General features: G+C 35.6%; 2 protein-coding genes across 3 annotated transcripts in view; both read left to right on the top strand.

Moving 5' to 3' along the window:
- Nucleotides 1-4,586, top strand: part of LOC142350660 (uncharacterized) — a 33,061-nt gene extending 28,475 nt beyond the window's left edge. For both annotated transcript variants that reach the window (XM_075402575.1, XM_075402576.1), the window contains one exon: nt 4,095-4,586. In XM_075402575.1, coding sequence (XP_075258690.1) covers nt 4,095-4,286 — 192 coding nt within the window. In that variant the 3' untranslated portion in view covers nt 4,287-4,586. The remainder of the gene's footprint in view (nt 1-4,094) is intronic.
- Nucleotides 1-18,505, top strand: part of LOC142350658 (uncharacterized) — a 444,386-nt gene that overhangs the window by 38,970 nt on the left and 386,911 nt on the right. The gene's annotated exons all lie outside the window — the stretch shown is intronic.

The following is an 18,505-nucleotide window of genomic DNA, read 5'->3' as shown; positions in this document are numbered from 1 at the left end:
AACCTTGTTGATTTCCAAGGAGGCATTTAATTTATGTTAATTTCTCTCAAAAGAAGTTTGTAGCAATTATATTAGTGCTGCTGGTCTTAATGCGATTTTTCGTACTAACATCTGATTTTTTTTTCGGCTGAGCAGTTAACTTTTTGTCATCAACAACGGCTAAACAGGTAAATCCCGGCGGGCATTAAGTTCTCTCAGAGCCTTTGGGCTCACTAGTCTCCAAGTATGAGATTCACAGAAACTGTTTTGGAGACTTATACTTATGGTGTGAAGGGCGGTTCTTAGAGGTTGACCCCCAACCCCCACCCCACATCAGCCCTCCCCCCTCATTTTTTGTCAAAGATAGAAATAGTGGCTATGACGCAAATCAACAGCTTTGACAATCCCATTCCCACGATGTCTGGTCTCTTACAATATCCAGTTAAATCACTTGTATTTCGTTTTTTTTTGCGAGCATGACTCCCCGTCGTTAGGGATATCCAATTCTTTTCCTATGAGAATGTTAGAAAGGAAGACTTCTCTAAAGTATTGAAAGCGTGTTAGAGTTTTGGCATTTTATAACTTAGAAGTCAAAAGTCCCACTTGTCAATTAATCTTTTCTGTTAGATGATATGCAGGAGGAAGAGACATGTATTCTTGACAACACTACGTTGATAGGCATCACGTGTACAATAAACTACTGCTTTTCAGCGTGTAAAATATTAATGGATTTTAGCGAGGCTTTCGAGAGTCAAATCGTTTATAAAGGGGTGATACAAAAAATTGAAAACCAGTTGACTGAGAAGCAAAAATTAGGACAATAGATCGAAAATGAAGTTATTCAAGTCACATTGGACAATATGATTTAACACTCACAGGTGGGGGGGGGGGGCGGAGAGGTTGTTACGCTATTTTGTAAGCATTTCACAAAAAAACTGTCTTTAAAGTAATCAGTTCAAGATCAACCAATCAGAGCACGGGCAAATATTCGGCTTTAAATCTCATTTTATTGCATTCTGCTCTGCGCCCGTTCGGATGTAGGGGCGTCCTCGCCCTTTTGATCTATTGTAAGTTCACCTTAAAACGCGTACCGAGAATCTGCAGTCTAATGTGCTTCATTTATGAGCGTACATGAGTTTTTGAGCCTGGTTTGGGTGCTTACCTTTTAGTGGATGATTCTATTAGACAGACAAATTATTGGACAATTATGTGGATTTTTCTCCCGTATAATTTGATCTAAAGGCTGCGACGTCTGTAATTTATTAATAGCCGCCCTCGTCTTCTCAGCCGGCTGTTATTGCGCTCGTATTTTTTTTTACTTCGTCAAACTTTTTTTCGCTTTACCATTTTGCCGCTTTTTCGACATTTTGCGTGAAATCTTTTTGACTTCTCTAGGCTAGTTTCTCTCTTCTCTCATTCTGCTAAAAGTGAATTTGAACATCAGTTGCTAAGCAAAGCAATTCAAAATGAACAGAGTCGGTATAAAAAATTGAAGTCAGAAATAGAAACGGGATAAACCCATAAAGCCCAATTTTAGATGCCCGCTATTTGAACGTCGTTCCTATAAGTCTTAGTTACCACCTCTAATGCTTATTGGTGTTGATAGTAGCCCCTGTAGCCTCTCTCTAAGAAACAGAAGTATGTTCAACTACGAAATGCCATCAAAATAAATCGGACTTAAAAAATATTTTTGTACAAAAATCTTTTTTATAGCTGCGAAGCTGTAAGCTGAGCGTAGCTATATTGCGGTGCTCTTGGTTTTTTTTACGACTCGAAGAGGAGTATTGGTTTTCTTAAGGTTTTTTTTACCGGAAGTACTATTCGTTCAGACAATGTTTTGACCTAAAAGCGAAACGAGTAAAATTACAGTGTGAACTAATTTTTTCTGAGCGAAAGAAGTTTTTTGATCATGCGCTGCGTTTAGTGAATGACTTTTTGACATTGAAAAGTAGTTTTTGACTGAATGGCACATATAGATAACCGTTTTTGCCGTTTTTTCGTCTAAGTGGCCTAGTTTTTTTTGCTTGTAATTTGGTTTTTTGTAGAAATAGTTTTTAATCGATGCAATGTTGAAATGTAAACCCCGGAAATTGATAGCACAGTATTTTGCTTAGCCTGAAATTGCGTTTCAAATGCAAAATTGGCACATATTTCTTGATTTTTTAGTTAATTTTTGGATTTTTTTTTCTATAATTTCTTCATTTTTAGATCTTTTAGCTGTTTTTGTCAACAATCAGTTAATATACACTTCCCTTTGATAATTCATATACTCAATGCCTCTTTCTACCTCGATGTAATTTTGTTTCATAAAATTGTACATTTGCTAATCCGATTTTCGTAGTTTTTTGCCAATTTTTTTTGTTTTTTGTTTGTTTTTTGCTTTTAATTACTAGAAACAGTATTTTGGGGAACATGGGGGACTTTAATTTCGTTTCAATAATAATTCAATCATTTTTTGGTGTTAAGTTTTTGAAAAAACATAAATTTTTTTCATAAATGCAGTCTTAAATATTTTTGACCACTTTTTTGCAAAATGTTTCATTGTTACGTATGTCTGAATTCTGCTTTTTCTTGTTTTATTCTGTTCAGCAAGTTGGATTTTTGTCTCGAATGACTCGTTGTCTTTTCTATGTCTCGAATGCTGATCAATGAAATGTACTCGTTTTTCTTGATTTTTTTAAATTTGATTTTTAACTTTCAAAAATCAAGAATTGGTCTTTTTGTTACGGTGTTCCTAACATTGTGTCCATATTCTTCAAATTCTTGTTTGTATCATTCTAGTTTTGTCCTAGCACCTACTTTTATATTCGTTATATTGATTTTTTCAGTTGTTAAAAAATTGAATGAATTCAGCTTTTTCTTAGATCTTGGTTTCTTCGGTTTGCAATTGATTTCTTTCAAAATAAGGCAGTACTGAGAGTTTGCTAGAAAGTTTTTTCCAACATTTCTACTTATTACTATTCATTGCAATTTTCTACCGGGCTTGGTATTGTTTTTAGACGATTTTTTGCATTTGAATATTATTCTGTTGCTTTTGTTTTTCTATTAATTTAATTTTTGAATTAGTATGAAATCATGTTGTCTAGCATATATACAACAAGGAAGAATCATGTATTATTTTTGTCTTAATTGCCGTGATTAGAAATCTAATTGTAGTGGTTCTCTGATTCTTAAGTTTGATCACTCTTTTTTGAATAATTTTGACTTTCCTGTCTTTTTTGAAAAGTTTTTATCTGCCGTTTTCTTTCGCGATCTTTTTGAGATTAGAATCATTAATTATCTGAGGGCAATTGATGGTTCTGTCAGCTTTGTCAGGCTATCAGTTTTTTGACCATCCTAAAAATTTCAGACTTTTTTAACGTTACCAAACGTTTTCAATAATAAAATTTTGCTGCATTCTCTTTCTCTTGGTGACAGTGGTTTAAATTTCACCGATTTTTAGATCAGACCCGGGGAGGTAATGAGTTAATGGTTTATTACAAAAGATAATGGCTTCAGCTTTTTGTGAAATTTTGGTGCTTCGAGTCGCTTCAGGAATTCTTCCGGCTATGTTTTTTGTTTCGTCGTCTGACGCTGTTTTTTCGTTTTACATTTGTTCACACAGCAAAGCTGAAAAAGTCAAATTTTCTGAATGACTTCTTCCTCTCACTAACGGCATTTGCGCGCGTGACGTCATTTCTCACTCGCTTTAGCGAAAGTTTTTATGTTATTTGCGTGATTAGATTTTGATCATACGTGACTTACCTCACTCAATAAATTGACTTTTGCACTTTAAAACTTAAGTTTGAATTTGTTTAAGGTCAAAGGAACTCATATGTGCAGTAACGGTCCCTAATAAGAGGCTTCTGTGGAATGAATTTTTACAAGCTTTATTAATTTATCGCTGAATGTTTTTTATCCTAGTTTTTTGAGCGGCGTCAATTTTTTTTTTCAATTTAGATCTCTATCTGTTTCTATCTCTATTATATGACACGCAGGTCTATTCTTTCGCAGCTATTCCGACAATCTGCCGGCTATGTTTTTTCAATATATTCTATTCGTTCAATCCCAATGATGCTTATTGGAATCAACGGCGGCTATTTTCCGGCAATCTGCTGGGTATGTTTTTCTTTTAGATCTCAGTACCGGTGAAGATGAAGCTTCGAATAATGAATAACGACACTATGGATGGATCCGATGCTGCAGAGGTGATGTGTCTGCAAGTTACTGTGGTACTCAGTCATACAATGCAACAATATCTTCTCGATCAAGGCTACAAAAAGATTCCGGATGTCGTCGCACCAGCCAAAAGTATACCTTCAACTTAAAAAGAAAAAACAACGCCGCAAACTGTTTTCGAAAACTTGCCGTGTAGTAAGGCCTCCTACAAACAGTCATCAAATTTTTAATCAATGAAATCAGTTTTAAAATAGGTGCTGTATTTAATAAAGTCATTCATGTATATTTTGGTCAGTCTTATTACTTATCGCTAAAAATAGTTCAGTTTTGTATGCTTTATATTGTTCTAATTTTGTGGAAGCTTCGAATCTGCTAATGCGTTATCATTTTTGCAGCAATGGTCTGTATGTAAAACTGTTTTAGACAAAATTGACTTCCATAAAAAGCAAGTTTTGAAACAAGCAGAAAATTACCGCAGGGTGCTGGAAATAGGGGAACTCAATTGGTTGTAGGTTGCTTGTCTTTTTTTCCACGGAAATTTTAGTGAGCTTTATTAACCTTTAGTAACATCATTTGAAGCCCCGCCAAGTAAAGCGGGCTACAATAGAATCGGGGTGCCATCAGTCATTTAATTTGAATGGCGCCCCTAAGCTGGCTTTGGTAGTCTTCCAAGTGCTTAGAGTGCTTGCGGCACTGGGAACGTTTAAATTAGAGGTGAGGTCATTTTTAATAGCCGCCCTCATCTTAGCCGGCTATTATAGCGCTCCAATTTTTTACAGTTCAAAGAATTTGAATTGTATTGGGGCGCTGTCTTTTTTTTACGACTCGAAGAGGAGTATTGGAGAAGTCCTTTTTTTTAAATCAATTTTATTGGAGTGAATTTTGAAGCGGGAAATGAAACGCGTGAAAAAATTTGGAGTGATTTGGTTGCTGAACAAAAGTGAAGAGCGGAGCGAAAAGAGAGTGGTTTTTTGTTCATACCGCTGTTTTTGAGAGAGCGAGAAATTGATGTGTGAAAAAATTTTCTATGAGCGAGCGAAATTTTTTTGTTCACGTGCGGCATTTAAAAGCAGTTTTTATGCAATTTTTCTTGTTTATGAGGTTTGATCATGATATTGTATTGGATTTGGGCTCGTTCTGATAGGAATTGAAGGTTTCAAGTAGTTAATTTGAGTTTTTTTGCAAATTTGGAGGTTTTCGATCAGTTTTGCTGATTTTTCGACGAAATTTAATGTATTTTGGCCTTTTGTTTTGGTTTGCTGCTTTAAGTGCAATATGCATAGAAGCTCGTTACTCAAGGAATACGAGGGATACAAATTAATTACATTTTTGTTTGTATGAAACATTTTTTTTTTGAAGAAAAACGTCAGAAAAATTGAGAACTTTTTTACCACTTTTTTTAATTTTTTTGCTTTTGGTTTTTTTTTCAATCGTAGAGTTTTTAGCTTGTTATGACTTGCCCATTATTTCGCGAGCATTTCATTGCTCTATTTGCTCAAAGTAACTTTATTTCGCTTTATTCTTTGTAAAATTCAAAAACACCTTACTTTTTCTCGTTTTTTTTGTTCAATTTGATTTTAAATGTCGTGTCTATTCTTCCTCAACCTTTGATAGCATTTGGGGAGTTTTCTAGTGAAAATCAGTTGTTGTAGCTTTTTTGGATGTCTCTCATTTTGATTGATATTAGTGTCGAGTTGTTTTGTTAAAGAAAATCGATTAAATCAGAGCAAATTTTGGCCACTTTTTGTCTTTTTTCTAAGTTTTTTTGCCTATTTCTTCCATTTTAATGATTTTTGTTGGTAACATTTTCTCAATAAAGAGCATTTTTGTAGATTTCGATACAATGATTTTGCCCTTGAAGGCTTAGCAGGGCAGTTTTCGTTTAAACAAATTATAAAACTAATTCGTTAAAGAGTTTTTCTTTTTTTTAATTTGTTGTTTAACGTTTCTGCAAGTACTAGGTGGGCGATTGATCTAGCCAAATATATAACTAATTGATTTCTCTACGAGTTATGATTGGGAAGCTGCATGTTATCTTTTTTTAGAGAATTTTGTTTGAGTTTTTAGAGAATATATATTTTTTATTTTGTCCTTTGTCAAGTTTGCAGTTCTCCAGACTTATCTTTGTGAATTTGTAACACTGTCTCTCGATTGGTAGTATGCTAGTGATGCATTTGATGAGTGAGAATAGTCAGATTTCTACTTCGAGTCGTTTCCGGAATTCTTCCGGCTATGTTTTTTTTTAAGATCTGTTCACACATTTTCATGATTTTTGAAGTCAAATTGGTGTAGTGATTTTGGTCACACCGAAACAGGAAGTGGAGCCAAGAAGCGAGTGGTTTTGCGGCGTGAAATTTTTTCGCTCCAAAATTAAAGTAGAGTGAGAAAACGGTGTTTGAACAAAAATTCGCTTTCTCGCTATTGGTTTTGTTCACATGCGGCAATTTCACTTTGATTTGTACTGTTTTTTCGATTTTTGGATCGGATTTTTTTCTAAATTGTTTTTCCAATCCTTTAATAGTCCTTTATAGGTATAGTTTTCTGTTTAGTCAATGAAAATTCTTTGAATTGTACGCCGGGACTTGTCCTGCTATGTTTTTTAACTTCGTCGAACTTTTTTCGCTTTACCCATTTTGCCGCATTTTCGACATTTTGCGTGAAATCATTTTGACTTCTCTAGGCTAGTTTCAGTCTTCTGTCATTCTGCTCAAAGTCCTTTTAAACAGCAGCTGCTCAGCAAAGCAATTCAAAATGAAAAGAGTTAGTATAAAAAAAATTAAAGTCAGAAATAGAAACGGGATAAACCCATAGAGCCCATTTTTAGATGCCCGGTACTTGAACTTTGTTTTCATTAGTTTTAGTTACTATCTATAGTGCTCACTGGTATTGATACTAGACTCTGTAGCCTCTCATTGAGAGACAGGAGTATGTTCAATTACGAAATGACATCAAAATAAAGCGCACTTAAAAATGTTTTTATACAAAAATCAATTTTTGTGGATATTTTCTTTTCTTTCAATCCCAATAGAGTTATGGGAATAAACGGCGGCAATTTTTCGGCAATCTGCAGGGTATGTTTGTAGTTTGCAGCCCAGAAGCCTTCATTTTGACTTTTTGTCATTTGTTGAGATTTTGTTAGTGATAGGTCGGAAAGTGACGTTTACCAAATTAAAATTTTGTTGAAAAATCTTGGAGTAATTGTCATTTTTTGAGGTTTTTAATCTCAACAGTCTAATTTTCAAAGGCTTGAGGTTTAATGGATAGTTTCCAAAGGCAAAGAAACTGTTTTGAAGATAAGTATTACGAATTTTGGCGACTTCTAAAAAATCGATAATTTTAAATCGTTCTCATGGTTTGACTCATTTGATCGTGAGGGCCGATGAAACTCCTTTGGGCTCTTCATGCAATGGAGTAGTGATCAAGATTAAAATATTACGAATTTTAACGACGTTGCAGGAATATTGGTAATTTAAAAATTCTGGAAAATTTGCTCGTTTTTAGTGTTGCAATTTTTAAGGGCCCAAGAAACTTTTTCTTAGGGCTTGAAGATGAGGTACTGAATCTTTTCTAGAGACAGGCAAACGGGTTTGAAGATATTAAGTGACAAAATTTTCTGACGTTTGAATGAAATTTGAAAGTGTGATCTAGTTCTTTAAAATCAGTCAGTGTTAGCATTGCTATTTTTCTTTGTTTTTCTGTGAGTGTTTAGCTGGCGTTGTTCAATTGGTTTGAGTTTAAGGTACAGTCCCTTTGGTTTTTATTCAATTTTTCGGATTGGTTTTCCTGACGTTTTCTTTTCTCTGTTCAATTGTGCAAATTTTTTTATCAAACTGCTGCTAAATGTGTGAAAAATTGGCGTTCAAGAGGATTTTCGCTTTTTCAAAATGATCTTTTTCTGTGATAATTTGACTGTTTTTTCACTGTTTTATCCGGATTCTCTTAGCAGATGATTGGAACAGGTCATACATGTGATCTAGAATTTTGTTGTTGTGTTTTTCGGTTTCTGCGACTTGACACTTTGGTTTGCCGCAATATCAGTGGTGTTTGAATTACGCGGGATATATTTTAAAATTTTTCATCCTATTACTTGTTAATCTCATTGAGGAGTGGTCTCGTTACTTTTGGTGAGGCGTAATAGAAACCATTTAAATGTTTTCAGTGAAATGTACGAGGCGTAATGGAAACCATTTAAATGTTTTCAGTGAAATGTACCAGCTTAGACTGGTTTCAAAAAAAGTGTTCAGAAAGACCTGTAATTTTTAGATCTTGCCCAATTTTGCACTTCTTTTTGTCCTATTAATTAGTCTCATCACTGACTGGTCTCACTTCCTCACTAAAAAGGCCTTGTCAAAACTTCTTTTAGGTTTTTTCATATCAACTTTTCCTACTTGAAACTGAACCAGACTCTTTTCGAATATACTTTTTTAAGTTTCGACCATTTTTGTTCTTTTTTATTTACTCTATTTGCTCACAGGTTTCCTTTGTTCTCTTTAAGAGCGTTAGAGAAGCCTGTTTTTAAAGTTTTGTTTTCGCTTTAATATCACTTATTCTCATTAAAGGCAGGTCTCACTGTTTTTCTAATGAAGCGCACATAAAGCTGCTTTTTTTTCTGATTCAAGTCATAGCAAACCCTACAAAATTGAGCCCACCTCTTTAACTCCTAGCTCTCAAGGAGACCTCTGCTTATTTTCATAAGAAATAAGTTTCATTGCGACTATGTTACTCTGATTGTATGTTATTTGAGGTAGTTAGTAGAAGAAGTACAAATTTTATACAGTTTCCTAACGAGTATGAAATCTAATTGATTTTTAAAAGGAGCTGAAGCTTCTCCTGCACTTTTGTTTTTAATTTCTTTTAGAGACTGCTGGTCTATAAAGCTGTAGCAGGTATTTTCTGGTATGCTGCCAGATAGTTTTTTCTTCAGCGTTTAGAATAAAACTCCTTAGTTTTTGTAAATAATGATTTTTAATCAGCGACTACTACAAACACTTGTCATCTATTTGTATAATTATCAATGATCAACTACTGGGAGCAGAACCAAATGAGGGAGCAGAACCATGTTTAAAGAACGTAACCATTTCGCCTAGACTTTTGGAAGCGTTACGTATCTTACAATAAGAAAATGATTTGAATTTGAAAATAGATCAGTTTTCACATATTTCAAATATATTTAAGAGGTTTTTACTTGCACAAGCAATGGAGCATGTTCATTTTGATCTTCTGTTTTGGCTAGAACTAGGAAACAAACGCAAATATCGAAATGAAGTATGAGATTTTCTTGAAATGTGTTAGGACCAGATTTATGCCAAATTATCTCCCACAATAAACATTTTGCAAATTTTAGCCATTGTTGGAAGTAGTATCGTATATATACAGGAAGATCGGGGGGGGGGAGATCCTTTGGAGATCCGTTCGGCAGAGGGGGATCACTGATCCCTTAGGGGAGATCCTTCGAGATCCTTTCGGCAGAGGGGGATCACTAACACCTTAGGGGAGATCTTTTATGTTAAGAAAGTGGTAATTGCGTTACATGTATTTGTCTGGTGGCTTATTGTTGGTATATATACTTCGCGAGTGTGAGGGAAGATCCTTCATGTTAGCGGTATTTTCGCTACATGTATTTGTGTGAATATACTTTGGTTGGGAGTGGTCAATCCTATGAGGTACGATTAAAATTCATTTTGCCAGAATAATATTTGTTGAAAAGGATGGCCAAAACGATAGCAACCATTGATCTAAAAAATATTCATGAAATTTACCTGGAGATAAAGAACAATTATCCAAAATACGGTGAAAGGTTTCTGTATTTTCTAGCTGCTTGCCAATACCTTGATCCTGATATTGATTTGGAGGCAACATTGAAGCTGAGACCGTATGGAGGTCTAATTGGAATTGATAATTCGTCGCTGGACAACTACTTCAAATCGTTCAAAATACTTCGACTTCATGCAATACTCCACGATGCATCGGGTTTTATAGCAGAGTACAGTCGTAAAGGCCCTGGATACTCCTATGTGTTACCTTGTCCAATTACGAACGAGTATTTGGGTCACATCACGGGATTGTCTTTTTGTTTGTTTGTGAAGACGTTCAAAAACAATTTGTTTACTTTGTTGGAATGCTGAAACAAGAAATAGTGATATTGGATTTTGAAGGTTTTCGTTACAAGAAAACTGGTTTTATAATAAAAGAGTTATCGCTTTGTTCAAATAATTATTCGGACACAATTCTTTTTCTTCCGCCAGTTTCCTACAACTCACTTTCCGCTAGTGACAGGAGATCTCATAAGTGGGTTACTAAATTTTTACATGGTTTGTCTTGGAACAGCGGTACTTATCCTTATTGGTTTCTATCACAAATTTTTGTCGCCATTAAACTTCGGTTTCCGTTAGGGAAATTTTATGCCAAAGGGAAAGAGAAAACAGAATCACTCCAAACTCTCTTGCAGAAAGAGGTAATAGATTTGGAAACTCTTCTATGTCCGAAAGTTGAAGATATTAAATCGCCAATTGATAATATTACTTGTGCTCTCCACTCTTTCTACCTACCGGAAAAGCAAAAGAGGAAACATTGTGCTAAAAGGAAAGCACAGCTGTATTTCTATTGGATCTCTCTGCCATCCAATGAGCCGTCGAGTGGAGAAAGCAGCTCCGTCAGTTCTTCAAGTGAATTTATCTCCAAGTTTGACAGTATGCAGTTACATAACGAATGATAATCATTTGACATTGACTTTTTTAAAAGAAGAGAAAATAGAATCACGGGGACAGAATATTCTGCGAAAACAACAGATTCTCTGCAACACTAAAGAAATTGAGACGCTGAAGAAATATCTTTTATTACTTGAATATTTTCAAATGTATCATGTCGTTACAACAGAAAATGAGAAAACTGAAACTAACCCCTTTACCTACGCCCAAGTGGCCAGCACCAGTTCAAGTACCTCTGGACGATGACAATCTCCCTGATGAAATTAAAATGTTGGTCAGTGAAGGCAACGTAGAGTCTATTGTCTACTATGGAAGTGGTTACGGAATGCAGGCAAACTATAAAGTGACTTACAAAAAAGACGACAAAGACTCTAGATATACTACTTATGAATTAATTTGGATTGAAAGAGAGACTAACAAAAATGCAATTTAAACTAAAAAACAGAGTGTAAGTTCATTTTTGCAAATAACTTATTTTCAAATGAGTGTTAAGGAAGACCAGATAGACTCCGCTAATGTAGGGGGTTTGAATGCTTTAGTTTTTGATGAGGAAAATCATGAGAGGCGTTCGTGGAAGTTTTTTAATTCTCGGCTACCACGTTCCGAAGTCGTCTATTTTACTCAAATTTTGATAATACTTTTTCTTATTGTAGTGTCTTTAACCAAGCTTGTGTTTTCCCAACTTGATTGTGAGGAATCAACATTTTGGTTTTCATTGCTTTCGTGCACAGTTGGCTACGCTCTTCCAAATCCAAAGCTATGAACAAAATAATATCCACTAGCGATAGGCTTTTTATGGCTGTTTGTGGTCCGTCGTGTTCTGGAAAAACAGAACTTATATTCCAAATGTTATTGAGAAACACCTTCTATCCAACCTTTAGTTCTATTTACTTTTTCTATCAACACGAGCAGCCAAAGTTCAGCACAATAGAGCGTAAAGTGAACATTTTTTTCACTAAGTTTTCTGGATTCGAATTCATTTCTCAGCTGGAAAATTGTCTGCTTGTGTTTGACGATTCGTGTGAAGAAATTTTCAATGACAAAGAATTTTCAAAACTTGCAACTGCGGGACGCCATAGAAATGTTAGTGTGATTTATGTTAAGCATAACTTATTTCAACAGAGTAAATGGTCGCGAACGATTGACCTGAACACAACCCATATCATTTTGTTCAAATCACCTAGAGACATACAGCAGATCACCTATGTCAGAAAACAGTTGAACAATACAAATTTTTTGAAGGAAAGCTATGAACTTGCAACAAAACAACCCTTTGGACACTTACTCATTGACTTAGATCCAAAAACATCAGACTCCTTGCGTTATTGTTCAAATATTGTACAACCAGGTCCAACAATTTTTTATCTACCGTCCTCCAAAGCGGTTATCACTACTTTGACAGATGAGAGAGAAAGAGTTATGTATGCTAAAGCAAATGCTCGAGCTGCCCGAGAGCAATTTCAGAAAGTTCCTCAAACAAGCACCAAATAGCTTTATAAACTTTCTCTGTGAGTGTTTGCTCAATGTGATCAATGGCAACGTTCCAGTGAACAGGCAGTTACTTAAAAATCAGGAGAAATCATTTCAACAAATATTATCAAAGAAAACAAGTTTGGAGAAAAAGCGAAACGTTTTAGCCAAAAAACCAGAACTCATTCGAGCGTTGGGATTGTCGTGCTATATTTACTTGAAGGCAGAATAATGCATGCAGAAGAGTTTGTTTTGATCCCTAAAAGAATGTTCATTTCAAAAAACCCAACCAAGGAAGAAATATTTGATAATCCAATGTATCAGCAAAAAGCAACTCAGTTAGCACTCCTACAGAGGACTAATCCCAATTTTGAACGAAATAATGAGAAAAAAGTACAAGATGCGGACACTAACACTGATTGGTCGATCAAGAGAACAAACAGTAGCGGTGATGTGACAAGTGATGCAGACGATGTAAGAAGCGAATCGTTTTTTAGCGATGACAGTGAAATAGAGCCAATAGTGAAAAAAAGGAGGGATTCAGCATTCGACTCAATAATGCTAGAACTGAAACTAGTGGATGAAAACAAAACAAAAAGAGCTGCAATTATCCTAAATAAAATTTTCAATTCAAATAATGTTTCTATTAGTGAAGAGACCAACATTCTGCACATTAACGATGAGCCTCAAGGAGTAGATGTAACAAGCTTTTTGTACAATTTACAACAACCCACAAAAAAATTGACTTGTCAAAGTATACCAAAATCATGAGTGAACTTGATATATCAGCTGACTTGGTTTATAATACTCACGCAAAAAAAGTTGTAGATCAGTTTTACAGTGGAGATGAAAAGGAAACTGTATCCAAACAACTAAAGCAAAAAACAAAAAAAGAGCAGGAAGGAAGACGATCTGAACCAACGAAGAAACATGCAAAGCCAAGAGTCGATGGAAGTAAAGAGAAGACAGCGGAAGAGGCGCGTAGAAAAGACTGGGATATCTATTGACGATGTGCGAAAACTTGACAAGCTCTATTTAAACGGTCCTGCGTCATTTGGAAGCGCAAAGAGATTGCAAAATTTGAGTAAATTATCAACGAAGAAAATTAAAATGTATCTGGAAACGAAACCATCTTTTAACAAATACCGATCACGTCGCCTCAGGTTTCCAAGGCTTAAAGTTGTTGTTAACGACATAAATGAGATCTGGTCCGTAGATCCAGCATATGTTGATAAACTTGCAAAATACAACGGTGGTGTAAAATATCTGCTTGTGGCTGTTGACTGTTTGTCAAGATATCTCAGGGTTGAGCCATTGAAAACAAAATATGCCACAGAGACAGCACAGGTCTTCAAAAAGATGATCAAGCATAAACAACCTGAGAAAGTTTGGGTTGATGATGGTACAGAGTTCCTAGGTGCCTTCAAAGCCCTATGCACTGAACGCGGAATTCATTTATACAGTACATTCAGTGAGAAAAAGTCTGCTTTTGCGGAAAGAAATATACGCTCTTTGAAAAATATAATCTACAGATATTTAGAAGAAAAGTGGACTTATTCATATCTAGACAAATTGGATGCGTTTGTTAAAACAATCAATTCTAGAGTAAATCGAACGATAAAGCTCGCTCCGAACAAAGTCACGAAGAAAGACGTTCCAAGGCTTGTGTCCTTGACTGCAAATACAACAAATTCTCAAAAACCCAAATTCTATATTGGTGATTTTGTGCGCATAGTGAAAAAAGAGCAGACTTTCGGGAAGGGCTACAAACAGTCATTTACTGACGAGATATTTGAAATCGCATCTATCCCGACATTGCATCCTCCCACGTATTCTCTTATTGATGCGGATAAAGAAGTTATCCAGGGTAAATTCTATCAACCCGAACTTCAACTAGTACGAGAGTCTCCTCTAAAAAATGGGAAGTAAACGATTCGAAGACGAGTTTACGGTACATGTTATTTCTAGCGCTTCGATGGAGATCTTTGATCAAAACACACTAGCTTCGTTCAGAAATTTTTTCAACGATGAAATTCAACTATCTGGCGACTGGAGGGTAGCTCTAAGCGAAATTATTTTTCCCACCAAAATTCAGCATGTGGTGAATGGGGATTTGATAGCATATAGTCTTAAGGGTTACGAGGAGTCACAAAGAATCTCATCTGATGCCAATGTCATTTCTCGACCTTACAGTGGAGAAAAAATCTCTTTCATGACTGGAAACTTTGAAACTGTTGCTCAACTTTTATTTACTATCAAGCGAACAGTTGGACTACCTAATTTTTCGTTTCGCGAAATCATGAGTACTGGAAAATACGAAATACTTTTTGGTAAAAATGAGGGAATCACTTTTCCTAGTGAAGAAATACCCAGTATTGTGGGTTTTACAGGAATTCCAGATAAACATGGTGTACATATTGGGTACAAAATGAATACAGCTACATCAAATAAATTAATGAAGAGCGATGAGACAAAAGCTTTTTATGGAGAATTCCCTGCTGATCTGTGCGCGGGAAAGCACTTAATATTCATATACACAAACATTATCGAGTATCAATATGTTGGTGATGCTAAGCCGCCTTTATTACGTGTCATTGATTCAAAACAACGTCTGAAAAACGGTAGCGTGTGTGAACTTGAACCAACACATAGAATAGTTTTTTCAAATTTGGACTATAAAAAACTACTTTCAAATACGATTCAATCAATTTCCATAGAGTTACGTACCGAAACAGGTCAATTAGTCCCCTTTTCAGGAACCGGTAAAGTAATATTGACGTTACAGTTCAAAAAATTTGGTGATTAAAACAATGGAATCGTACTATACCAATCAAGCATCTTCGTTGCCTTATTTTTCTGGACACTATAGACAAAGAGGAAAGGGCTTTGAAGCTTTAGCAAGTGGCATAGGTCGAATCGCCTTACCGCTTGCACGAAAATTCATTCTACCCGCAGCAAAACGTGTCGGAAAAGAACTTCTATTACAAAGTGTGCCAGAGTTAGTGGATGTTGTCAGCAAAAAAAATCCGCAAAGCAGGCGTTGAAAAACACTATTTCGAACACAGTTAAAAAGCAAACAGGAGGCTCATTAGCATTGCGAATGAGACGACAAAACCGAATGAATCGGAGACGGTCTAAACGATCTGGCTCAAAAGCTAGAAAAAGTACTAATGTGAGAAAGACAGTCATTTCAAAAAATAAACAGCCAAAAAGAAGTCGGTCGGATTTCTTCGCTAGAGTTAAAGATGATCGGTAATATGTTACCAACAGAGGCAACGCATAGTTCCCTGGATTTGTTTGAAAAACCAGCGCTTCTTGTAACTTTTGATGGTAGTTTTTGTCAAAAAGTAGGGCCAGTGTACAGCCCTAACGGACCCATGCTCGAATTTGAGGTGGCCGGAGACAGAAATAATTTTATTGACCTACAAAAAATTTTCCTGGAAATCAAATGCAAGATAGTTCAAGGTTCTGAAGCCGATTTGAAATATGACGCTGGAGCTGCAGCAGACGTCACCAAAACGGACGCCCCTTACTTCTGCAATAATGTTTTACATTCGCTCTTTTCTGACTGTACAGTATCTGCCAACGGATTAAAAATTTCAAATGCAAATGGAAATTATGCTCACAAAAGTTTCATTGAAACTGAATTTTCTCATAACAAAGATGCTAAAGCAACTTGGTTGGCATGTCAAGGTTATTCCTACGAAGAGAACCCCGGAGCAATTCTGGCAGCTGAAGTTAACAGACGAAAAACTTTGGTTAGACAATCTGCCGAATGTACTTTTTATGGAAAAGTAGCTGTAGATTTTTTTACTTGCGATCGACATCTTTTGAGTGGTGTGACGCTGCGAATTTCTTTTCGACGATCAATAGATGATTTTGTCACAATTTCCGACGATGCTGCAAAATCCTACAAAGTAAAAATTATAGAAGCTAATTTGTATGTAAGAAAAATGACGTTGAACGATGACGTGGTTTCTGCAATTGAAAAAACTTTACTATCAAGTCCAGCGTCCTATCCGTATTTGGAGACCATAACTAAAACGTTTCTTGCTTCTACTGGCTTGCAAAGCTGGAAACAAGAAGATGTTTTCAGCAGGGAGCCAATTCGACGTCTAGCTATATGCCTTAACACAAATGAAGCGTTTTTAGGAAGCAAACAACTCAATCCTTTCCACTTTCGTAAATTCAATCTGGAGCAGCTTTGTATTTACCGAAATGGACTTCCTGTTGCTGACAGTCCAATAAATACAACTGATGACAAACGCTTATATTTCAACACAATGTCAGACTTAGCCTATATTGACAATGGTCATGGAATTAAATTGTCTGAGTACCCGAGCCATTTTATTCTGGTGTTTGATCTCACAAGCACTCAGCAGGCGTCGCATGATTTTATTCACCCTGAACTCACCAATTGTTCAATTTCAATAGAACTCAAGTTTTCAGTTGCCTTGCCAAGTAATATAGAAATTTTCATTATTGGTGAGAAAGCTAGCACTATTTTCATCGATTCGGCTCGGAAAGTTTCTAAAAATCATATTCTGACAAACTAATGGATGAAGACGAAATCAATAGCCTGATTCAAGCATGTAAACTTCTAAAGTACAAATTTTGTGGTGTCTTTGCAGCTGATAATTTTCCCTTGAAATTGTCACAAAACAGATTCATTATTGTAAATGTACCCAGCTCTGATTCTATTGGAACACATTGGACACTTTTGTGTAGGAAGAATGGCAATTACATTTTCGCTGATCGGCTTGGACAGAAATTAACATCATACAAATGTTTGTACAACAGACTGGCCTCTGCTGCTCTTGATATTCAAAACGTGTATGAATTGCTTAGAAATCAACCTATACAAACACAAAACTCTATATTGTGTGGCTTATTTTGTATTTATGTTGCTCATTACATTTATAACAACAAAGAAATAGTAAAAATGAGTGATGATGATTTGATTCGATTTGCGCTTCATATGATGCTCTAACTAACTCTACTAAAACTCTGCTTAGTTGAATAAAGTTTTTTTTTTAAATTATATTTTCTCTTCATACACTATGCGTACAATCAAAACATCAGTATCAACAAGCAAATTACCATATCCGCTCAAAAAAATGTCCATTATTTGGCAGAAAGCACCTGAGTGTGGACCAGACAAGATATTTTGAAATCTCTTTAGAGATTCACTTGCAAAGCTATCAGTTTGAGTTTGTTGGTTATTGGACTTTGTAATACAATTTTGCAATGACTTTTGATGGAGCTGAAACTGTACGCTGCTTCCTTGCTGTAGTCGTCGTCGATTGTCTTCATTCAACGTCACGTTGCTGTTGTTGTTGACTTTTTGATTAGCAGCTACGTTAGAGAAGTTTGGCAACAGTTTCTGAATTGAGTGGGAATCTATGCTCAAATATTTGTTGTATTCAACCGCCAAAACAAGCTTTTGAAAAATTTCTCCATTCAGCTCTAGGGTATTTGAATTGGCAAACAAAATCTTAAATGTTGTGTAGAGACAAGGCACTGTATAGCTTTTTTAAATTTTTGATTTGTCTGAAGACTTTTTCACGTCTGATGTATCCACCAAAACATGGTAATGATTAGTTTTCAAAGTGCAAAAGGGGTTTTCAAAATGAACACACACAGCATAATTTTTTACACCATTCAACTCCGGTTTTTCATCGCAAACTGAAAATTTGAACGCCTTCTGAAATTGTTTGAAGAAACCCGGCGATCGTTTAAACATTGCTTCAACCATTTTGATTAATCTGTGGAAGCAGCCGAGGATGAGGACGCTGATTCGTATCCAGAATCTTTTTCTGCTAGTTTAGGTTTTTTAGCCACCGGTTTTTTAGTAACCGAGGTATCTTTTTTCCCTTCTGACTCTGGCACCGAGTTTTGTATCCTGCCACTTTTTTTCATAAGTTTGTCAAATTCCTCTGTTGTAAGGGATATTCTCTGTTCAAATTCGTATTCATTGTCTTTTCTCTTAAAAAGTTTCAAAAAGACATACGTCCCGGTGTTTTCATAGGTTTTGAGAGTAGCTCTTATCAACCTCTTTTCTGTTTTGGATATATCGAAATTGCAATCACCGTACTCTTTGTCTTTGCTTGCAGTGAAAGGCATTTGTACCGAATTAGTTTGGAAGTTTTTGTTGTAGAACGTAGTCAACTGTTAGCGAAAGGTTAAATTAT

Source organism: Convolutriloba macropyga, chromosome 12, assembly GCF_964194025.1.
Source record: "Convolutriloba macropyga chromosome 12, txConMacr16.3, whole genome shotgun sequence".
Lineage (NCBI taxonomy): Eukaryota > Metazoa > Xenacoelomorpha > Acoela > Convolutidae > Convolutriloba > Convolutriloba macropyga.
The sequence above is the reverse complement of the archived record's forward strand: the minus strand, read 5'-3'. Positions and strand labels throughout refer to the sequence as shown.